We start from the raw sequence: 24586 nt of genomic DNA on the forward strand, positions 1-24586 counted from the left end.
TCATTTTTGTTTCTGTTTCTATTGACTGATTTTTCTCTTGATTTTTCCCACCTTTAGGCTTCTTTACCTGTTTTGTAATTTTGAACAGATGCTGCACATTGTGAATGTTACATGATAACAGCCCTGTGTTGTCTGTTATCCAATATGTGAAAGCATTTATTTAATATATAAGTCTTATTTTATAATCTTTTATGTTGGGAAGGTGAGTGTAGTTCATTTACTCCATCGTGGCCAGAAGTAAGAGTCTTCCTGGTCCCTTTCATCACTTTTCTTTCTAATTGAGGTAAAATTCACATAAAAAAATATTAATCATTTAAAAGCGTACCCTTTAATCAGTTTGTGGGACACCTGGGTGGCTCAGTTGATTAAATGTCTGACTCTTGATTTCTGCTCAGGGCATGATCTCACTGTCATGAGATTGAGCCCCATGGAGCATAGAGCCTGCTTAGGATTCTCTCTCTCCCTCTCCCTTTGCCTCTTTCCCACTCGTGTGCATCCACACTCACACTCTCTCTCCCCTAAAATAAATAAACGTTAAAATAAATAAGTAAAGGCATATCCTTTCATCAACTTTTAAACCAACTGTTAGAATGTTCCATATTCTTCCTATTTTGTCAGATACTTATATTTGATCAAATAAAATATTTTACAGGATTTGGAGCGAGACACTCTCCCATATAAGACTTGAGTTAGTAAAATTGAGTGTCAGTATTCTCTTTCCCAAAGAGTATTTCACTTACCTGAATGGACTCAAATGGGTTTCTTTTAATATGCTAGAATCAGAATCTTATATATGATAAGTTATAGTATACATTACATTTTAAAATGATAAACTACAGTTGATGTGTTTCTTGGGTGAAGTAAATATTCAGAAAAGAAAAAAAATAAAAACAAGGAGTCATTATTAAGGATCACCTCTTTGGGAACAAAAAACAGAAAAAAGAGTTTGATTCGTATCCTCTGTTTCAAGCATGCTGTTATATTTTGAGCTTTTAAATCGTGCCTGATTTTTCATATTTGTACTTCTGCTCACTCGAGGAACTGTTTCTTCAGTTGAGATGCCCATTGTGGTTACTGAGCGCTCTATCCCCTCTTTTTGTGACTCCTCCCCGACTTCAGTAATCTTTAATGGATAGAGAAGGCTGACTCATCTGACTCATTTCATGGTATGAAGAGAAAAAAATTTTTTGAAGAATTGTTGAAGCTGTCATATTCTCTCAGTCTGTGTTTTTGTTAGATCTCTTCAAGCAAACTTGAGAAAGAAATCTCTAGGGACAAATGTGTGAGTTGGCTTTAGGGAGTTTTCTGAAGATGAAACTGTGGAGAGATCTAGGACTTGAAAACTGGGCCCCCATTTAGGGCTTAGAGTGTCCATGATAGTGGAAGTCAACGCAAGAAACTGGGGAGGTGGGTGTGGGGTATAAAGGATCCCACGGAGCCACATGAAGGAGGTGCTGAAGTTCAAGGTGGCTCCGAATTTAATTAGGTTAAAGTCAGACATGAGATGCCTATAGGAAAACAGCTGAGGCAATTCTTGGCTTAGTGAGCGATTCTTATTTTTTGGATGGGACAAAAACAGAACGTGTATATAGCTTATATATAAGAACAGGGAAGCCACATTATAAAGAGTTTGATCTGTCAAAACTTGGAACTATGAAATCAGATACAAAGACAGATTCTCTATACTATCTATATAGGCAGCCATCTAGAATGCATTAAAACGTTTTTGTTTTTGAAATAGTTTGTCCACTTTTTGAAAGCTACAGTGTATTAATACATACATTTAGGAGCAAGTAGCATTTCTCTTTATAATTCCTCCTGGGGTGCCTGGGTGGCTCAGTTGGTTAAGCATCTGACTTCAGCTCAGGTCGTGATCTCAGGGTTTGTGGGTTCAAGCCCCACGTTGGGCTCTGTGCTGACAGCTCAGAGCCTGGAGCCTGCCTCGGATTCTGTGTCTCCCTCTCTCTCTGCCCCTCCCCTGCTCATGCTGTGTCTGTCTGTCTGTCTCTCAAAAATAAATAATAGACATTTAAAAATATTTATGATTCCTGCTTATGTTAGGAGTGTCCCGTGTTGCTCTGCTACTCCATTGCCACTGAAACACTATCAGTGCACATCATTCATATTTGTGTGTGAATCTCATAAAGTCAGCATTTGTTGCTAGCAATTTTCAATTTAAAAATTTCTTTAGCCCTAAAAAAATTTTTTTTTGTTAGCTGTAGCAGATTTCATCTTTCTTCCCAGTTTGACCCATTCATACATTACATACATTCCTGCGTTACATACCTTCACGTACTAACAAAGGAAAAGTAAAGAAAACATTAACAAGGACTGCTGACAACCTCTACTGGGCTCCTAGGAGAGAGAAAAATACTGTTGACCCTTGAACGACACAGGTTTGAATTGTGTGTGTTATAATTCACTTGTAGGTGGATATTTTTCTATAAATACAGTACAGTACTGTAAGTATATTTTTCTTCCTTAAATTTTCTTAGAATTTTTTTCTCTCTCTGTTTATTGTAAGAATACAGTATACAATACATAGAACATACAAAATATGTATTAATCAGCTGTTTATGTTATCATTAAGGCTTCCTGCCAACTGGAGGCTGCTTTTGGGGGGGAGTCAAAAGTTAGATGCAGATTTTCAACTCTGCGGAAGCTCATCCCGACCTCCGTCAAGGATCAACTGTACTCCCATCTTGTCTATAGTGAAGAAAACCCAAGACTCAAGGACACCCTAAAAGCCTTAGGAATCCTCTGTAAACATCAGAAGCAACAAAAGGATTTTCAGTTTTAGCAATGAGCAGTAACTGACTGGACCTTCAAATTGTATGCGTTAGTCTTTTACTGAGAGTTCTGGGCCTGGGTGCCAGCTGGTGCGGGCGGGTCACACACAGCAGGGGCTGGGAGCTGTGGTGGCAGCAGCAAAAAAAAAAAAAAAAAAAAAAAAGATTGAGAGAAAGAGAGAGTTCTGCAGCAACAGCTTTGGTATTTTGGGGTTTTGGAGTTTTTTTCTTCCCACTCACATTAGTTCAATTTCTTAAGGTTATGTAGAATTTTTCTGCATTGGATCCTCATCAAAGGTTATTTGCTGGCAAAGCTGGTTTTCCTAGAAACTTGTAGGAATGGTTTAAATGAAAGTTGATAGAAGTCCTGATGAGCAGCTGCCCTGCCTGGAAGAAATTGTGTGTGTGAACTGTCAGCTGCACTGACAGAACTGGGCCAAGATATTTTCCTGCCTGTTAATCAAGGCCCCACAGACAAAGCTCAAGGAAGGATGACCCCTGCCTCAGGAAGTTTTGAATCAGTTACTATTTATAACCAGTATAGTCTGACTTGAGATCAGGTCTTTGCTCACTTGATAAGAAAAGTTCTTTGCCACATTGTACATTTGAGGAAACATTTATGAGCCTAAATGAGTGAAGCCTGTATGTGAAAGAAAGGAGTGTGTCAGTGGCTGTAAGTATTTTTGCCAATTTGGGCCAAGGGTGTGGTGGCAGAGATGTGGAAAGTTCAGTCAGTGATGAAATAGGTTATTATATTTTATTTATTTTTTTTTAATTTTTTTTTTAACGTTTATTTATTTCTGAGACAGAGAGAGACAGAGCATGAACGGGGGAGGGGCAGAGAGAGAGAGACACAGAATCGGAAACAGGCTCCAGGCTCTGAGCCATCAGCCCAGAGCCTGACGCGGGGCTCGAACTCACGGACTGCGAGACCGTGACCTGAGCCGAAGTCGGACGCTTAACCGACTGAGCCACCCAGGTGCCCCATGGTTATTATATTTTAAAGCAACTAATAGTTAATGGCACATCGGATGGTCTTTAGCACTGTGCAGGCAGAGTCCTGTGCTGCTAATAGTAAAGCTGACATAAGAGGATGTGAAACGAGGGCTAGTGTTGTCCCTAACATAGGACAAAGGGGAGGAAATCAGGTATTCACGTGCTTCCAGACTAACTGGCTCTTCCTCTGGATGCATACATAAACCTTTTAGTGATTCGAGATGTATTTCGGTGTGTGTACACTTTTTTTAATATTCTGCTGGTCTTTGTTTCCTTAAGAGAAGGTCCCATAAAGAATTGATTTTAGGGGCACCTGGGTGGCTCAGTTGCTTGAGCCTCAGACTTCAGCTCAGGTCATGATCTCACGGTTCACGAGTTCAAACCCCACGTCGGGTTCTGTGCTGACAGCTCAGAACCCGGAGCCTGCTTCAGATTCTGTGTCTCCCTCTCTCTCTGCCCCTCCCCTGCTTGTGCTCTCTCTCCACCTCTCAAAAATAAATAAAATGTCAAAAAAATGAAAAAAAAAGAATGGATTTTACAAAGTAACATTGTATACTACTACATGTAATCTCTTATAAAACCTCAGTCTACCTAACTTTAGGAAATTAGATAAGGCAGAATATTAAAGCTGATAATTTGAGAAATATCACAAGTTAATATTTTCTCTGTATTATATCACCATCTTAGGAATGCCTTTATGGAGTTGAATTACTTAATGGATGACAGGCACATTTTTGCATGTGCAATGTAAACGAATTATTTAGGGATAGATAGAGGCAGTGTTTTAGTAGTCTTCAAATTAGGAAATTCTAAAACTGTGTTAACATATTCTTGTCTCATTTTAATAGGAACATTCAAGATAAAGTTGTAGCCATTTTCAACAAGGACCAGTGATCAAAATCCTTCTTTTTAAAAAGAGACTTCCAAGTTAAACATGAAAGGAAAATACTAGAATTGCTTGGATTCTAACTGACAGGATAAAGAATACAGTATTTCACGGTTACTTATGATGGAACCTCAGTAGAATTCACACTTTGTCATGCACCCAACTGGGAACATGGATGCCGGTTTTTCTCGTTCTGCTCTTCAGACCCTGTCAAGAAGCCACTGCAAAAATATCAAACAAAAAATTTCTCAGTGGGAAGGAAGAACGAATGGTATATCTAACCCAGAAAGGTGGCATCCAAAGGACTTTGGAGTGAGGTATAATAACTGTCATCAAGAGATTCTTGAGAAAAATCCTGTTGCTGAGGGAAAGAGCAAAAAGTTGGACGCAACCAGCTCTCAAAATGTCGGTCTAGATATCAATGCAGATGCCAAAAGCCAGGACCAAACTGAGGGTGAAAGTGAGAAACATGAAGATGATCGTACACACCCATTTAGAAATGAATCAGAATCCAGTTGGGTATGTTCTCAGGTCAAACAGATTGAAAGCTGGAAAGACGTTTTGGATGCAGAGACTTCCTTACCTCCAGGAAATTTCTATACCTCACAGATACTGTGGAAGAAAATAGAGGCACTTCCCCCAGATAAAGTCTTCAATTTGGCTTTAGAACATTGTGACTCTTCAGAAAAAGAACTGAATTTCCAAGTTCCGGATAGTTCATATGGAATAACCAAGAGCTTAGAAAATATTTACTCTGAACCCGAGGGACAGGAATGTGGACCTTCTATAAATCCTTTGCCCAAGCCTCGTAGGACGTTCAGATATTTATCTGAGTCTGGTGTTGTGCCATGTAAAGAAAGAAACTGTGACAGAAAATACTGTGAAAATAATTCTTGTGCAGAGTCTTCTTTGGCATCTTCTCAGGAACCCGAACCAAAGAAATATGGCAGACAAATCAGAGGGAGATCTAAAAGGTATGTTTTTATTTGCTAGGTTTATTTGCTAAGCATTGTCCTTACAGAACTACTTCCCTGCATGGGTTAGAGGCCTAGGTTGATTCTACAGATGTTGATTAACCCGAGGGGAAAGTACCTACAAAAGGAAATAGAAGTATAGGTAATATGTAAGACAGTGTACGGACCCAAGAGCATCAGAAAGACTTGAGTTTTATATTTTTAAGAATGTGTAGGGACGTAAGTATATTCTTCTGCTTCATTTAGGGCATGCTGGCTTTGGCTTCGCTTTTCACTAGTGGGCTAGCTTAATAAAAGTACACGATAAAGAACATGAATGTAATTAGCCAAAAGCCTCCAATTTTCTCATGGCGCATGCCTATAGGGTACCAGCCTAGTTTATTATTCTCAAGTATCTGATAAAGCACCTTTGTAATTTTGCATGCAAGTCCTTTACTTACAGATGTCTCACTATCATACCAATTTAAAGAATACTAGAGTTTTAAAACATATAACTTTAAAACATATCTCCTTTCTTAAGGAAATCCTTTGAATTTGAGGATATTCAGCACTTTCGAAATCGGAACTCACAGAAGATTCATGAAGAACTTGGAAGAAATTCTGGCTCAGCACTTTATTATACACAGTCTGAGGACAATATCTATGAGGATATCATATGTATGTGTCCACAAACATTGCAATTAAATTTAATGAGTATGTATTTGGTGGTGGAGCTCTTAACTATAGGATGGTATTTTTGTTTTATAACCATGCATATCTTGCTGGGGAGAGGGCCGGGGCGGGGGGGAGAGGGAGAGAGAGAAAGAATCTTAAGCAGTCCTCACGCCCAGTGCAAAGCCCGACACAGGGCTTGACCTCACGATGCTGGGATCATGACCTGAGCTGAACTCAAGAGTCAGACACTCAACCAACCAAGCTACCCAGGTGCCCCTAGATATTTCTTTTTAATACGGTAACTTTAGTCGTATAAATTCTTTTGTTCTTGAATGGTTTTTACAGTTAGTTTAGTGGACTGCTCAGTTCCGAAGTAGATGTTTAGGTATAGTATTTTGAGAATGCTTTTAGCTCGGTTAGATGCCTGAGTGGTCTATAAACTTAAAGTGCCATTGATTTTGAGACCTACATCCCTATAGCAATATAGAATACGAAGCTGAACATATTCAGTCAGTTCTTTATTTCTTTTCCTAGCTGTAGTCACTTTGTTTCCATTTAACTATGTTTCTCTAAACTTTTTTTCCCATTATTTTTTAAGATCCCTCCAAAGAAAATCCATATGAAGATATTCCAATACAGCCTTTGCCCATGTGGAGATCCCCTTCGGCCTGGAAACTACCGCCCCCTAAAAGTGCTTTCAGAGCACCAAAGGTATGACCAAAGAATTAGTGTAAGAAAACATTAAATATAATTAATATAAGAAAACATAAGAATCTTGCTTATGATCTCCACAAAAAGATTAAAATGGGCCAAGATGAAGAGGTTCTGAAATATGGGTTTTGTTGGTAGTGGTGGGTTTTTTGTTCTTTGTGGGGGGTTTTGGGCAGCACACAGCTTTTTGTGTGCTTTGGTTTGGGGGGAGTTTTTTTGTTCATTTACTAGCAGTTCAGAAAAATTAGAATATGAACACCTTTAAACAAGCCATGAGCTTTTCGTTCCACTGTAGTTAACTACAGCTCCCCCTTAGTCTCACGACAGTCTGTGGCCTAAATTACCTGTCTCATCCCTGAAGGCATTTGTCACCCCTACAGGCAAAGGCTGCCTGAGTTAATGAGGACTCTGAGCGGTTGTTTTCTGGAAATTTGATTACCTTGTAGTAGAGTTTGGGATTAGAAGCCTGAGGAATGTCTTTACAAATGTTCAAAAAAGGAATTATGGTATCCTCAATTGAGATGACTTTAAAGACAAGATAAATCTTTTTCTGAAATAACTTGGCCTTGAGAACATAGGCATTACCTAGATGATCTTACCCTTACTGGTACATCTTCTCCTGTTTTAGCTTCCTCCCAAACCTCAGTTCCTGCACCGGAAGACTATGGAACTGAAGACCTCCCAAGCTTTTTTACGGTCAAAGCTCACAAAGGATACCACTTTGCCTGTCACTTTAACGGAATGGAAGCTTTTCCGAGCTGGAGAAGTTGCAAACAGGAAAAGGAAAAATCTTCCAAGGGTAGGGACTCCAGTACTTTAATTCTTTGACCCTTACTTCATTTCCATAAATGAGAATAAATAAACTTTAGACTGGAACGAATCCTAGGTTAGAACTGATCTATTGGGATGAGAAGATTTGGAAAGCGGCCTCAAATTTTAGGTTTTTGCTCATGAAAGAAAAATGCGTGAGTGGCTTTTGCCAGGGTTTCTCTATGGATTTGGAAAATTGATTTTAGATGGAGGGTTCACTTCATTTACCTTAGTTCTCATTAAAATCAGCTGCCTGTGTCAAGGAGGCACTAGAATCTCCTATAAGAGGACATTCAACGATGCTGGCTTCAGTGTTGTTGTTCTCACTCATATATATAATTGCTGAAGGGAACCGTTTTGTGCCTGAGTTTACAGATTTTCAGTAATAACAAAATATGTACCTTTAATTTGGGGCAAAAATTTCCATTCAGCGGGAAGAGAAAGGAAATTTGACTCTTGGGAATAGAAATTATTAGCGATTACATTAAATAACTGATATCTCTCTCAAGGGGGAAAAGGCAATAAATCTAAATTATGTTGACTATTAGAACCAAATATTAGCTATTAGAACCAAAATGAAGACACTGGGATTATTTGTAGACAGATACATGTTTTTTAAGACAGATATATTTTTTTTAAGGAGGGACACTTCAGAAACTGCATGACGACATTTTTAAATGTTTATGTTACTTGGTTCTTCTGTAATTCAGAATGTTTTCAGGGTAACTATGTAGAAATGAAAAAAAAAAGCAGATCATTTAAATAGTCTTCCTTAATCCCATCTGAATTAGCAATATGTATCCATTTAGCACACAATTTTTGCACCCGATTTTAACATTAAACAAAAGTCACAGCTGTTTCTTGGTTTAGTAACTGCTGATTGGTTCCTTGGGAAATATTCTGTTCCACAATACTTTAATTCTTCTGATCTATTTCCTGCCCCTCCCTCCTTAATATGTGAAGAGTTAAAGACACACAGTTTTAAAAAAGCACTAAACAGATCTCTGTCAGTGGAACCAAAAAATCCTCAGCTGTTTAATCTCCTGTGTATGGTGAAGAATATGTAAAATCAGATGTTTAAAGAGTTGCTGGGCATTCTACAGTAGTCCCCTGATATATCATGCTGGCACGACAAAGCAGCCTCCCACATGCCCGGAGACAACAGATCATGTGTTCACAGGGGTGAGAATACAAACACAGAAGGAACTGCATTTAAGATATTGTCCTTGGAATGACATTAACAAAATATTTGGGAATAATAGATTGTAGATTTTAATGAGATTGAAGGAAATTTGCAGTTCTTTTAATTTCATGCCTCAGTATTTTAGGTAATGTGGATCCCCCAAGTACTCAAAGCTTATTCTCTTTCTGATTATGGGTGATATTATCCAACTTTCCTTTTCTAATTTTTCCCCAGTGGTCTTTTTGAGAAGTGAGGTGGGAAAATATGACCATGAACTCTTACTCTTGACAGGCAGGAACAAGCTGTTAGCATTTCTACTGCGACCCTCCTTGGATTAAATCCTATTAGGATGTTCTACTTGCAAATCAGATTTTGATTTCTCGGTATCTTCAGCAACAACATTCCATCAGGAAAGCAGTTTTCATTTACTTCCCCTTTAATGACTAGAGCTATCCCTGGAAAGGAAACTGGTTTCATACTTTGAAAATCACTGATCTAGTCCATATGCCTGTTCCCCACCCTTCCTCTCTTTCCCTCCTGTGAAAGCCTGTGTGGGATTGTTTGCTACAATAGATTTCCTCATGTCTCATATTGTCGCGTCAAGTGTGTATAGCAATATGGTTTCTACCATTCCTTAGGAAGAATATTCTACAACATTTCCTACAACCGCAAGGTAACTCTTCCTAACTCGTAACCAAAATTTCCATTTTATTACTTTATCTCATAGTTCTAGAACAGATAGTTCCTTTCCTTTATAATATTTGAGTCTACTTTTGAGTATAATTTTCAGATGCTCATTAATAACTATACTATTTTTGTTCATTATGTCCCCAAAATACATGTTTACTTTCATATGTCTTTCCTTATAGCCCCTAACAATACCTTTTTATGTTGGATTCTCTTGTTTTTTTACAATGGTAATATTTAAGAACACTGGTAATTTTTCACTTGAATGGCAGCTACAAAAATCTTTAAAAGAACAAACGCATCCAAAATGTGGGAATAATCTGCATATTGGAAGCACATGTTTCTCACATGTTATTTTTCTTCTGCTGGACTGATTCACTGCCTATGGATTGCCAGGATTGCTGGAGAAACAAGGACAAAAGAGAAAACAAGAACATTCTTCTCAAACTTTGTTGGCTCTTATGTTCCTAACAGTTGTAATTTGAGGCATTAAATATATTAAATCAGGATTAATAATTAAGAAAAAGCTTGGAATTTTAAGAAGAAAGAGAAATAAACATGGAAAACTAATGAATTCCTCTTTTTTATTTTTTTAAGTTTGTTTATTTAAGCAATCTCTTCACCCAATGTGGGGCTCAAATTCACAACCCCAAGATAAAGAGACGCATGCTCTGACTGAGCCAGCCAGGCCTCCCAATTCCTCCTTTCAAAAGTGGCTGTTCACTGGGGTGCCTGGGTGGCTCAGTCTTATGCTAAGTGTCTGACTTCGACTCAGGTCCATGACCTCACGGTTTGTGAGTTCAAGCCCTGCATTGGGCTCTGTGCTAGCCTGGAACCTGCTTCAGATTCTGTGTCTCCCTCTCTCTCTGCCCTTCCCCCACTCATGTTCTGTCTCTCAAAAATAAATAAAAACATAAATTTTTTTTTAAAAAGTGGCTGTTCATCAGCTTGATTTTTTCCTCTTTTTTAAAAAAATTAAAAAAAAATTTTTTTTAATCTTTATTTATTTTTGAGAGAGAGAGACACAGAGTGCAAGCGGGGGAGGAACAGAGAGAGAGGGAGACACAGAATCCGAAGCAGGCTCCAGGCTCTGAGCTGTCAGCACAGAGCCCGATGCGGGGCTCGAACTCACGAACCATGAGATCATGACCTGAGCCAAAGTCGGACACCCAAACAACTGAGCCACCCAGGCGCCCCTGAAATATTTTTTTACTTGAGTATTGTTGACACATATTTCCTCCTTTTTAAAAAGTTTTTTATTTTAGAGAGAGAGAGAGAGCACGCATGCACAAGTTGGGGTAAGGGGCAGAAGGAGAGAAAGAATCCAACTCAATCCCAGGCCCTGGGATCATGACCTGAGCCAAAATCAAGAGTCAGACGCTCAAGTGACTGAGCCACCCAGGAACCCCATCTTTCCTTTTTGAACCCTACTCTGTGTATGTGTGTCTGTGTTTGCCGGTGTCTATCTGTCTCTTTCACACACACCTCCCAGCAGCAAAGAAAAAATTCTGAGTAATGTTTTTTAAATGGAACCTGGTTTTCATCCTAAAGCACATTTGAGAGCCTCCTATTTTTATGACATTTGTAAAATAAATTGTAATATTAGTGCTCCCAGTAGCAAAGAGAGTATTTGCTTTAACAAAAGCTTTGCCAGCGTGATTATCTTTTTGTGAAGAATTCCTGGGAACAGAAATAACTGAGCCTTACCCCACCTTCCAAGTGGAAGGAGTATTCTGCTTCCTACTCTGGGTGATAGGAAAGGCTTGGTCAACAAATAGAGTGCATGGGACACCTGGGTGGCTCAGTTGGTTAAGCGTCCAACTTTGGCTCAGATCCTGATCTCACAGCTTCTGAGTTCCAGCCTCGCATTGGGCTCTGTGCTGACAGCTCAGAGCCTGGAGCCTGCTTCAGATTCTGTGTCTCCGCCTCTCTCTGCCCCTCCTGTGCTCATGCTCCGTCTCTCTCTGTCTCTCAATAATAAATAAACATTTTAAAAATTAAAATAAATGGATGAATTTTTAAAAAACAGAGTGCAATAGGCAGGTTTCTTGCATGTTGTGATGTGGAGTGACAAGGAATCTCTCTAAGAGCCTGTGCTGGGTCCTTCTGGAAAGAAGATAGCCTTTCCTCCTTCTCTACCCATGTTATATGGATTTTCTATTAGAACAACATATTACTAAAGATCAGTGTAGATTCAAAATTGAAAAAATGTCAAGGTTTTTACTTTTAAAAAGGATCTTTCTCTGAGTGAAAATCATTAGTAAATTAATATGAAAATTTGGTGTTGAATCTTTAAAAAAAAAAAAAAAGGGGGGAGGTACCCGGCTGGCTCCGTCAGTGGAGCATGTGACTCTTGATCTTGAGGTTGTAAGCTCAAGCCCCACGTTGGGCATAGAGATTACTTAAAAATAAAATCTTTATTATTTAAAAAAATTTTTTTAATGTTTATTTATTTTTGAGAGAGAGGGAGAGTGCGTGAGCGTGGGAGGGGCAGAGAGAGAGGGAAGCAGAGGATTCGAGGCAGGCTCCGTGCTGTCCGCACTGAGCCCGATGTGGGGCTTGAACTCACAAACTGAAAGATCAAGACCTGAGCCAAAGTGGGACGTTTAACCAAATGAGCCACGCAAGAGTCTGGTGTTAGTTTTAACTTGTGCTTTGTTGGTCTTTTTTCAGCTCGTATTGAAAATTGCTGATATATTTGAGTCTAAGAGAGGGAAAAAGAGGGTAAAGTTACACCCATACACTGGAAAAGACGTACCTCCCTCAAAAGGTAAGAATTGTTGCAGCTGTCCAGAGCTACCAGCATTTGAGGGGAGAGTCATATAACTTAACATTTATGCAAATTATAATTCTTGGTTTACTTTCCTATCTATCCCACTTAAATATAACTTCTTTAAGATAAGGGATTATTTCTTATTCTTCCTCAAATCCCTGCCAATGAGACTAATTTTCGTAGGCAGATTGCATTATTTTATAATCCTACTTTGATTTATAGTCTCTTTCAGTATAGACTCTTTCAGTTAGACTCTCAGTAGAACCGAGAAAATTAGGTATATAGAGACCACAGGTATGTGGCACAGAACTGGTAGTCATCTGCTAAGTTCAGTAGTAGTTTCATCCTTCAGATGCCTAGATAAAACCTACATTGTCTTTTTAAAAAAAAAAAATTAATGTTTTTTTTATTTTTGAGAGAGACAGAGTGAACAGGGAAAGGGCAGAGAAAGAGGGAGATAAAGAATCCAAAGCAGGCTCCAGGCTCTGAGCTGTCAGCACAGAGCCTGACGCGGGGCTCGGACTCACAAGTGGTGAGATCATGACCTGAGCTGCAGTTGGACATTTAACCAACCGAGCCACCCAGGAGACCCAAACCTTACATTGTCTTAATTAAGAAACTCCGAACATCCGTAGTGAATTATTAGAATTTTCTTAGCCTCATGCAAGATTCTTAACTTGGTTTTCTGACAAAGAACATGCAGAGTTTAGCAGTTTTTGTCAAGCGAGAAACAACAGCCAAGTCATAACCAGAGAAGAATGTTTCCTATTTTTGCCGACGTCCAAAGACAGAAATTTCTTAATTTCCCTTGAAAATCTGTTCTGCATTCCAACAATTACAATCTGAAAATAAAATCCTCCCTGCTCCAATTTGAGCCTCTTTCTTCTTACTCTAAAATCAACTAGTCACCATTTTAGATACAAGTTTCCATATTTTCAAAAGCAGTGATCAAAACATGTTCTAATCTTCTCTGCCGCAGAAGAAATCATTTTGGTTATTGCTGCTAATAGGAACCACTTACTGAATGAAGTAATAGATTTTCTACATACTTTATCTCATGTGTAACGTATGACAACACTAGGACGCAGGGACTGTCCTTATTTTACAGAAGAAGAAGCTGAGCCAGTGGAGGAAGTGTCGGTTTGCAGAAAGGAGCATGGTACCATGAAGTCCTACCCTTTTCTGTCACCAACAGTTACTCGCCATTTTTCTCATAAATCTTGATTTTTAGCAGTTTAATGATTTCTCCATGTGTTTTTTTTTTTATCCTCAACAAGGATATTGTCAAAGGCTTTTTATGTGTATATTTCAGAACTAGGTACAGAAGATGAAAACTGGTGCCAGCTATTATTCTGGACCCTTTTAGACTCATTATCATTAATCTTCTAAATAGCCTTTGTGGCAGACATTATTGTCAACTGTTTCTAGATAAGGAAATAAATTGTAAATTGCAAATTATGTAAGATTTCAATACACTGGGGCCAGGACAAATTCTTATGAAACATTACCATTTTCCTAAATTAATAGCAGTCTACTGGCAGCTACATTCTCGATGCTTATGCTGCACTAAGTAGGTTCTTACTGATCTCTTACTTTATTTGTATGTCTTATGCCTTATGGATTAGGAACATTTCAGTAAATTTGGCTCTGAGATAAATTTTGAAAAGCCAAGTCTTTTTTTCTCTGTATCGTTATTGAAAAAAACTCGACAATGAATTTCGAACTTACAACAATCCCTAAATTGTAACTCTTCCCCACAAGTGTGTTTTTCTTTTGCAAGGCTCAAAGAAAATATGCATTTACCCAGCCTCTGTAACCAACTCCTCCTGTGGGCCTGAGGAAGTTGTCTCATGCCTGAGGATCTCTTGGCTCCACAGTTACATTTTCAGATTTTGTTTTCCTCCTTAAGCTTTTGTCTGTAGATCAACAATGACTGGTAGAACCAGATAATTGTATTTACCTACTCTGTCAGTACATGCTAGGTTTTACTGAATCTGTTCCAACCTAAACATTTCTTAACTTTTAGTTATCAGTTGTTACAAAATGATTTATTGCCCTTCTTCAGTTCTGTCATTATAATTTTGTGTGTTGAAGTCACGTGTAAAAAACGGACAACCTATTTCTTCTTTGATCCCTATAGATTCTAAATAGATTTTCCTATGGGCTTGTAAGCAAGCCCCTTAACCATCATTCAGTTTCTTGGAACACGGATCATCAAAACCTACAGATGTGAATAGAGGAAAGCCACCTAAATGAGCTTTTGTAGGGTCTCTTCCAGTTGTATTACTTTTCCTTCCTTTCCCCTTCCATTTCTTTCTTTCCAGACACTTGATAGGCCCCTAAGAAGTGCCTGATGCTAAGGACACAAACAGGACTCAGGAGCTCACGGTGTTTGTTCCTTCATGCTGAGTAATACGCCATAGCTCCAGTGTGCTTTCTATCATGGTGGTTAATTTGAAGTTTAAAGCCTATAAGATGGTAGCTACACTTGCAGTGAGCACAGCATAATGTATGCACTTGTCAAATAGCTATATTGCACACCTGAAATGTATACAAAAGCATGTGACTATTGGCCATGAGTTCAAGCCCCACATTGAGCATGGAGCCTACTACAAATAATTTTTAAAAATATTTTAAGTTTATTATTTATTTTCAGAGAGAGAGAACACAGGCATGTGAGTGGGGGAGGGGCAGAGAGCTAGAGGGAGAGAGGATTCCAAGCAGGTTCTGCACTGACAGCGCCTGATCATGACCCAAGCCAAGGTCTAAAGTCGGACACTCAACCAACTGAGCCACCCAGGTGCCCCTAAAAAAGTTTTTTTCTAGTAAAAGAAAAAGGGGGCGCCTGATAGGCTCAATCAGTAGAGCATGCAACTCTTGATCTCAGGGTGGTGAGTTCAAGCCCCATGTTTGGGTATGGAGCCTACTTAAAAAAAAAATTCAAACCCCCAAAACCTATACAGTACACAGTATTAAATAGGTACTTTTTCTGTTACATGTCTTATGAGGAAGCAACATTTTTTAACATTCTCTTATTCCTTATCATAAAATTTAAATGAGCACAGCAAATATTAAAATAATGTAGAATGAGAAAAAAATGAAAACCCAAGGTTTCCCAAACCTCCTACTACTCCCAGAAAATTTTATGCACATGCAAATAGTTTTTTCTACCCAAATAGTTTTTTTTAAAGAGGAGTGAATAATTCAAGTGTGTTGTTTATTTATTTTTTAAATGTTTATTTAATTTTGAGAGAAAGAGAGAGTGCTCGTGGGGGAGGGAGTCACAGAATCCGAAGCAGGCTCCTGGATCCAAGCTGTCAGCACAGAGCCCAGTGCGGGGCTCAAATCCACAAACTGCGAGGTCATGATCTGAGCCAAAGACGGACACTCAACCGACTGAGCCACCCAGGCGCCCCTACCTAAATAGTTTTTTATACCATTCAGACTTTGTATATATTGCTTTAAATAAAAAAAAAATTAATTAATATATTTCAGAGCTCTTTTAGTATCAACACATAATAGACATTTTGATTGTTTCACACTTTATTCAACCTATGGATATTGAAGTTCTATGTATATATATATTTTTTTGCTCTTCAAACAATGCTGCATTATATATCTTTTTGTATATAACTTTGTATATTGGTAAGAATACAGCTATAGAATCAGTACCTAGCATTGGACTTAACCAAAAAATATGTACATGTAAAAGTTTTATGATTTCTGCCAAATTGCCCCACAGATTATAATAACTGCTTATATTTCTACGGACAGCATTTGAAAATGACTTTTTTGCATAATCTTTACTAATATTGTGTTTTATTAAAGCTTTTTAGTTTTTCCCATGGCACGGTTGAATATTGTAGCTTATTTATTATTTTAATTTACACTTCTTTAATTTTAAATTTGGACAGTTGTCATGCTTATAGAAAGTTATAAATCTTTTTCTATAGATTGCCTATTCCTACCCTTTATTCCTTTTTCTGTTGTGCTATAATTTTTCTAATTCATTTGTAACAGCTATTTGAATGTGAAGAAATGTATCCTTGTGTCTGCAATGTGTATTACAGTTATTTTCCCCGTTTATCATTCACCTTTTGAATTTAGTAATTTTTATTAGGGAGAAATTTCCATTTTTATATCATCAAGCTTATATATTTTTCATTTATGACTCCTAGCCTTGTTTTTCTTGCTACAGAAAGTCCTATTTGTGTACTTAGCATCACACACCCCTTAGTAACCTCTGGAAGTGTCTGGAAAGAAAGAAAAGGGAAAGGAAAGCAGGTTACAGAAAGATTTTTCCCTGTCTGTGCACTTTTAAATTATGCCTTAACTTTTCAGACATAATCTAGGAATTTTTCATTCACTTGTTCACAAAGCTGTGTGTATAAGTGTGTGTGTGTGTGTGTGTGTGTGTGTGTGTGTATGTGTGTAAATTGGCCATGTGGCTAGCACTGTGGTGCAAAATACCCCCTTGTAAAAGCGTAGCTTCTTATAACCAAGGTACTTAAAATCTGGGGAAAATAAGAGCAGTTCAAAGCAGACTGAGTACTGTAAGAATTCGGAGTAAAGGAATGCTGAATTTGGCCTAGAAGTAGCTTAGAAGCACCATAAAGTAGCTCAGATGTTTCTCCGTAAATTTGTGTGGTTATCCCTCTGAGCCCCACATGTTCCTTTTACTCTGAATTCATGGTTAGTTCTGTGTTGAGGTTTTTATTTAGCCAGGTTGGTGTCTACCTTTGATATCTTGTTTGGGAATATAAGGACAAGGACATGAATGTAGCAATAGAATCTGTTCTGAGCCAGACTTCTTAGAATCAGGGATGAGCTGAGGAGGGAGGTGGGGTGTGGGAAGGAGCTAGAGTAGATTAGTTGCCCCTCTGGTCGTGAGCGGCTGTTTTCTTTTGTGACTGCCCTACCCTGTTGTAACCAGGTGGTCTGGAGAACGGCTCAGCGTCCTTATCACCCCTGACTCCAGGGCTCCCGGCCCATGGAGACTTTTACACTGTTCTCATCCCCATGGACTCCCTACTGTCGGACAAGACAAATAGAAACTCTTTCTCTCTTTTCAGGTGAAACCAGTGGGAACGAAAGTGATGCGGAGTATCTGCCAAAGAGTGAGTGAGTCAGTGGGGCTGCTCCCTTTCTCGTGATGATCATGGTCATGGGTGGAGTAGCACCTGCCTTTGGGATTGAGCATGTTTTTCCCACATTCAGCTTTATTTAGTGGGTGATATTTTTATGATAAGACCTGCTGAAATTTGGGGGATTAAGCAGTACACTTTAGATGTTCAACAGCGTTAAAAACCTCCCGTGGTGGAATGAGGCAAACAGTACGGCTCTTAAGATGGAGTGTTCTTAGGGGAGCAGCGAAACTGCATGTTCAGACATAGGTGCAGGAGTTTCCCAGCCAAAACAGAGTATGTGACTCATCCTCTGAGACAAATACATACCATTAAATATCTAATTTTTCATAATCACTCAAGTGTACTTATTTAACTGTGACATCTCTGATCCTGAGATAGGAAATATCAATCTATTTCTCATTCACAGACATTTACTTATATTTCAAATTATTGTGCCGTTTGCTTTCTACTGGCACGTAGAATCTGCCATACATTTTTTGACTGTGTGTGTTCAGACATATCATGGTCTCTGTATCCTTCACGTAATGGATTTTCATAGCAAATTATATAGTTCCTGTTTCACTGACTGACATATCGAGGCATGGAGACAGAGACATGAATTGTCAAAGCTGCGTGTAGGGCAGTTCCGAGCCTGATACTCGGGTCTTATGATTAATAGTCATGTGCTCTCTCCATTGGCCTGATTGCTTCAGGTGTTTGATTCTGTAGCCTTACTAAGGTGAAACTTAAGTCATCATGAGGTTCAGCCTGGATGTGTAAGGATGACAGAGCTAATGCCGTTGCTGCTGAGAAACAGGACGTAAAATTTTCTTGATTTGAACTGAGCTTTGCCTAGAGCACTAAATGAACTGGATAATTCGGGGGAGCCATTTTGAGATGAATTTTGAAGTGTTCTTAATATTTGATCCGTGGTTGGGGCGCCTGGGTGGCGCAGTCGGTTAAGCGTCTGACTTCAGCCAGGTCACGATCTCGCGGTCCGTGAGTTCGAGCCCCGCGTCAGGCTCTGGGCTGATGGCTCGGAGCCTGGAGCCTGTTTCCGATTCTGTGTCTCCCTCTCTCTCTGCCCCTCCCCCGTTCATGCTCTGTCTCTCTGTCCCAAAAAAATAAATAAAAAACGTTGAAAAAAAAAATTAAAAAAAAAAAAAATATTTGATCCGTGGTGTAACTTCTTTGGGGGCAGAGTGTGTCACATCGCAAAAGAGAAGCAAACAATTAGTCAGAGGCTGCGTCTTCCGATCGTGGCTCAGAATAACACATCATCAAATCTCTGGGCCACTTAGACTATTTCTTCTGCAAGTTCTGCATTTCCTCTACAGGAGACTACCCCAATTTGTCCATAGTTTGGAGATAAATGAGAATAAAGGATAAATGCTACCCAGTTTTGAGTGGAATTTCTCATATTTAAATAGTATGCTTCCATAATTTCATTCTTTTGAGAAATAGTCTATTAATAGGTGTCTTCTTTTGGTTCATTTTTCCCCTCTTGGATTTAACACCATATATTTGATGTAAGCATGTGTCCGTTGTGAGTAATATATGCCAAGGAGAGAAGGGTAAAAGGCAGTTTTTTTAATGTGAGGATAGTTTTTATTTTAATTTTATCAAACTCATCCTTTTGTGTACATAGCCTCTGTAGGACTCTGTTCTTTTATCAGATCTTCCCCCCAGCGTGTACACACACACACACACACACACACACACACACACACACACACACGTGATTTCATGGTCCCAATGATGAGGGAAACAAAGGCAAGAGAAATGCAGCTTAAAGTAAATCTCCTTACAGCCTGCAGCCCACTGATAGACACCTGAAACATGCAGAGCGTGGCCTTCCTCAAGGAATTCATGGCTGCCTTCCTGCCTTAATGTTGATGTTTTATTAAAAACTAAAAGTAGAGGCACCTGGGTGGTTCAGCTGGTTAAGCGTCTGACTCTTGATTTTGGCTGAGGTCATGATCTCACAGTTTGTGAATTCGAGCCGCACATTGGGCTTCGGGCTGGCAGTGTGGAGCCTGCTTGGGATTCGCTCTCTCCCTCTCTCTCTCTGCTCCCCTTCCCTCAAAATTAATAAATAAACTTTTAAAAAACTTAAAAAAAAAAACCTAAAAGCAACCTTATCTTGACAATAGTTACATCTTCAGGGTCCTGGAAGACCCTGCCTTCAGCATCCAGAAATTCCTTAGAAACTCACTTCATCTCTATCCCCCCTCCCTCCACACACTCAAAAGTATATAATCAGTCTCTCCTCACAACCCCAGTGCAGCTCTTTCTGCCCACGGGTCCTGTGCCCATGCTATAATAAAACCTCATTTTTGCACCAAAAACGTCTCAAGAATTCTTTCTTAGTCGTTTACTCACGAACCCCGCTTCATAATTTCATCACCAGCCAGTGGCATCTGTTGTCAGGCCAATGCTTTTACCTGACGTTTTCCACGTATCCTGGTGTTACGCCGCGGAAGCTGGGAGAGCACAGAATATGTGTTGGGACGCACCTAGAGTATCAGTTGGGACACCGCGGGCTCCTGGGCGCTTGTGAGACTCTGTACTTGTTCCCCAAGTATGTCATAGCCCTCGCAGGGCTGTGTGGCAGACGTCGGTTAGTCAGCACTCCGTCAGCAATGACTGGGTGAAGATTAGTCCATATGGGTCATGACCTCTGGGTGCTGGAGGGAAGACGGGGCTACAAAGGAAAAACAGTGCTCCCTGATTTCATTGCAGACCGCCACAAGCGCTTAGCCCAGCTCCAGCAGTCTTCCAAGAGGAATCCTCACTACCAGACCTTAGAGAGGGATCTTATTGAATTACAGGAGCAGCAGCTCTTTGAACTCTTTGTGGTGGTGTCCCTCCAGAAGAAGCCATCGGAAATAAGCTACATTCCCCAGGTCATACAGCAGTTCCCTGGCAAGGTAGGTGCAGGGAGACCAAGAGGCGTCCAGGAGTGTTCTTGTGTCTCTGTGTTTTATCTCCACTCTTCTTTCTATTGTGATCTCAAGCAGCTTTTACTAACACTGTACCTCTTGTAGGATCTGGTAAGTGACTCTGGTGACGTCTCACGTCTGGCCTGAGCTGCAAACAAGGGCAAAAACTTATTATCCAAATTGTTTATTTATTTATTTATTTATTTATTTATTTATTTTTTTTTTGCTCTGCTGTTTACTAAGTGCCCTTTAGCAAGTTGCAAAACCTCAGTTTTCTCATTCTTTTTTTTTTTAATGTTTGTTTATTTTTGACAGAGAGACAGAGCATGAGCAGGGGAGGGGCAGAGAGAGAGGGAGACACAGAATCGGAAGCAGGGTCCAGGTTCTGAGCTGCCAGCACAGAGTCCGACTCAGGGCTCGAACTCACAGACCGTGAGATCATGACCTGAGCTGAAGTCGGATGCTCAACCGACTGAGCCACCCAGGCGCCCCTCAGTTTTCTCATTCGTGATGAGGGGAACAATAAATATGACAGAACAGGGTAGCAGTTTAGAGCATGGACTCTAAGCCAACTCTCTGCACCTGCCACTAATTAGCACTGTGACTTTGAGCAGTTACTTAACTGCTCTGTGCCTTGGTTTCTTCATTTGTAAAATGGAGGTAATCGTAGTAATGTCTATCCCGTTGAGTTGCAGTGAGGATTAAATGAGCTGTATAAGGCACTTAGAATAGTGTCTAGCATATAGTCAGCACTATAGAATGTTATCCATTATTAGTGAGGGTTTAATAAGATAATGTGTTTAAAGTGCTTAACACAGTCCCTGGCACACAGTAAGCACTTCATAAATAGTAGCTATTATTAACAAATATTATTTGATTTTCTCTGTCTTATGCCTGAGAGGGCATAACATTAAAAAGCAAACAGAAACCCCACACTGTAGATTGAGAGAGAAACCACAGAAGAAAACAAAAAGTTTTATAGTTTATTTTGTATTTAATTTTTCCTGCTTTTTGAACAACGGGTCCACAGTTTCATCTTGCAACTGTGCTCTGCAAATTATGTAATGAGCCTTGGTAAGGCGTGATCCCTTTAAATAAGGAATCTCCTCACTCTCCATCTTAATACTTGGACCATGTCTCTTATTTAAGTTATCTGCTCAGCTGCTTTAGGACTTGAGAATTAAACCCCCACTTACGTGTTTCACCAAAAAAAGCTAGTGGAGCACAACTGTACTGGAATGGAATCTAAGAGACATTTCCTGCATAAGTTCTCATTAGAAAAAAAAAAAAGTGCTAGGGCACCTGGGTGCCTCAGTTGGTTAAGCGTTTAACTTTGGCTCAGGTCATGATCTCGTGATTTGTGGGTTTGAGCCTCACATTGGGCTCTGCACTGGCAGTGCGGAACCTGCTTGGGATTCCCTCTCTCCCTCTCTTTCTCTGCCCCTCCTCCACGTGTTCTCTCTTTCTCTCTCTCTCTCAGAAAAAAATAACCTTAAAAAAAAGTGCTCAACAACATTCCTACTGTAAACAAAACTGTTTAATTTCTTATAAAATTCTTCAGTGTAGCCTGAGAGCCACAGTGTCACAACACTGAACCATGAAAGTCTAAAATGATGTAATGCAGATAGTCTTGAAGAGTCCAATTTCCCATAAAGAGAAGCTTAATTTTTTTTCCCGATTTTTCAATCAGTCTTACCTTTGCAGAAATCTCGAGGTTGCAACAAAGCCTGAATTAACGGGCTCAGAGCCAGATAAGGACCCAGCTGAGTCTGGCAGGGATTCAGGGATGTTTCTAAGCAAATTACTTAGCATCCTTGTGCATTAGGCTCCCATAAGTTAAGGAGGGAGAGAGCTGACCAAGTCTCTCTTGATTGTGTTGTGGAAAACCGTAAATGAAGACGATTCCGAGTCACTTAACAATGTAAAAATAATAGAAGATGAGACAACTGAACTTTTGTTAGAATGCTTTTCCGTTTCTGAAGAGCTAAATGAATGTCTAGGTGACTCAGAATGGCTGCATGTTTTGTTTCAGAAATTAAATTAAAGGATTAATTTGTATTAGTTACATGAGGGTGCTATGGCTATAATAGACTTATTTTCTGCTTGTTTCCATACTAATTTTTAAATGTCTTTTGGTTTAACTAAATTTAGATTGTTCTTTTAAGTATGATACCAGACTTGCACACAAAGCCCTTCCACGCTAAAATTTTACAGGAAGTTGCAAACTAGTAATTAGTTAGCAAAGATTATATGCTAAAGGAAATGATTATATATGGGATAGATTCTAAAAATAGTATCTTTTCTTTTTTTTTTTAATTTTTTAACGTTTATTTATTTTTGAGACAGAGAGAGACAGAGCATGAATGGGGGGAGGGTCAGAGAGAGAGGGAGACACAGAATCGGGAGCAGGCTCCAGGCTCCGAACTGTCAGCACAGAGCCCGATGCGGGGCACGAACTCACGAACCGTGAAATCATGACCTGAGCCGAAGTCGGACACTTAACCGACTGAGCCACCCAGGCGCCCCAAAATAGTATCTTTTCTAAATAACATTCAAAACACCTTTGACTATTGATCAGAGAGTATCTGGCACTAACTGGGCTTTTGCTATCAGTGTGCTATAGAATAGGTTTTTATTTTATGTCCCATGATTTATTAAAATATTGGGTTTCCACTAGTATGTGAATCCTGAATTACGATTCCACCTCTAGACTAGAAACTATTTTCAGCCACTCCTCTTACATCAGATTATAGGATCTCCACAAGTAACCATTTCTATGTTAAAATAGGATTCTTTATTCTTAGTAACCGTGTTCTCAGTGTATCTTCAGTGATTACTGGCCTTGGCCTTCCTGTCGTGTGAAACAACACAACACTGTGCTGAGATGACTACTTAGGCTTATCAGAGACATCTTTTCCCATGACTAGGCTGTTTTGTATATATAGTCTCTGCTTACGTAGAATATTAGTCACCTATAAATGTTCCGTTTTTCAGGGTGATCATGGCTTTAAGCAGTCCAAAGACACTGAAGAGAGGCTCAAAGTTATCCCCAAGTTTTGTTTTCCTGACTCAAAAGACTGGGTGCCAACCTCAGAACTCAAGAGGTAAATGGGTTCCTTAATCTGATTTCTCATTTTTGGAACTGCAAAAATAGAATCAGAACGTTTGAGAAATGGGTAGAGCCAGCAGTTAAAGCTATGTGGACACTGTAGCAGGTCAAGGATGCAGTGGGAGGAAAGGAAGAAACAGAATTAGAACATTTCCTATGTGAGTTCAAAAAAGAAAAACATGGAATGGTTTCAGTGTCAAAGGGAAAACGAGTTTGAGAAGCTCTGCAGTTGGCCAGTTCTGCGGGGGGGAAAAGTTCCGTTTTATGTACAATCAGAAATGCCACCAAGTGGACAGAAAAGGAAAAAGGACTTGGGCTTAGGGACCCTACTTAGGAGGTAAAACAGCGGTGTCTGCACCTTGTTCCTCCTTCAAGTTGACGGAAGCCACAGCCCAGATTGTACGTTCCCCTGCGGAACTTGTACAAAGGGAGGATCCAGATTGGGAGGTGTGAGCATATTGAGAAGGGAAGATAAGGAATTTCTTCCTGGTATCTCGAGGGAACTGTGTTCAATTAATAAACAGTTATCCTCCCTGAATCCTGCTTGTAAGTAGATAACTGCTCAGTTCAGAACTGTAATTATTGACCACGATATTTAGGCGGAAAAGCGTGATTCTGGAACCGTGTCACATACAGATAACCTGCTGGAGGAGAGCCTAGGCTGTTGCCTAAGTAGCTGCTCTGCCTTTCTGCCTCACGTTGCCTCCAGTCTGAGCTGCTGTCTCGCCTAACCAGTTTGGCCTGATGGCCACTCTCCTCTCTGAACCATCAATCCTGATGGTCTTAAGCTGTCAGGTGCACTGCTAACTGCACAAGCAGCTTCTTTCATAATGGCCTGGCCGCTCCATAGCTGGCTTTTCTGCCCAATGAGTTATATGGGTTTTTTTTTTTTTTTTCTGGAACATTTGGGAAATACAGAGGAATAAATAAAAAGCGGAAGTTATAA

The 24586-nt window shown here is 39.6% G+C and overlaps 1 protein-coding gene across 3 annotated transcripts in view; it reads left to right on the plus strand.

The window, feature by feature from the left end:
* DENND2C (DENN domain containing 2C) overlaps window positions 1–24586 on the plus strand; it is a 91531-nt gene that overhangs the window by 45785 nt on the left and 21160 nt on the right. For 2 of the 3 annotated variants that reach the window (XM_058716137.1, XM_058716140.1), the window contains exons 1-9: window positions 3258–3462; window positions 4634–5645; window positions 6166–6302; window positions 6898–7010; window positions 7639–7809; window positions 12364–12460; window positions 17536–17580; window positions 20332–20519; window positions 23526–23635. In XM_058716137.1, coding sequence (XP_058572120.1) covers window positions 4825–5645; window positions 6166–6302; window positions 6898–7010; window positions 7639–7809; window positions 12364–12460; window positions 17536–17580; window positions 20332–20519; window positions 23526–23635 — 1682 coding nt within the window. In that variant the 5' untranslated portion in view covers window positions 3258–3462; window positions 4634–4824. Of the gene's footprint in view, window positions 1–3257; window positions 3463–4633; window positions 5646–6165; window positions 6303–6897; window positions 7011–7638; window positions 7810–12363; window positions 12461–17535; window positions 17581–20331; window positions 20520–23525; window positions 23636–24586 lie in introns of those variants that run through there. The other variant, XM_058716139.1, reaches the window with a different exon arrangement.

Source organism: Neofelis nebulosa, chromosome 2 (assembly GCF_028018385.1).
Source record: "Neofelis nebulosa isolate mNeoNeb1 chromosome 2, mNeoNeb1.pri, whole genome shotgun sequence".
NCBI lineage: Eukaryota > Metazoa > Chordata > Mammalia > Carnivora > Felidae > Neofelis > Neofelis nebulosa.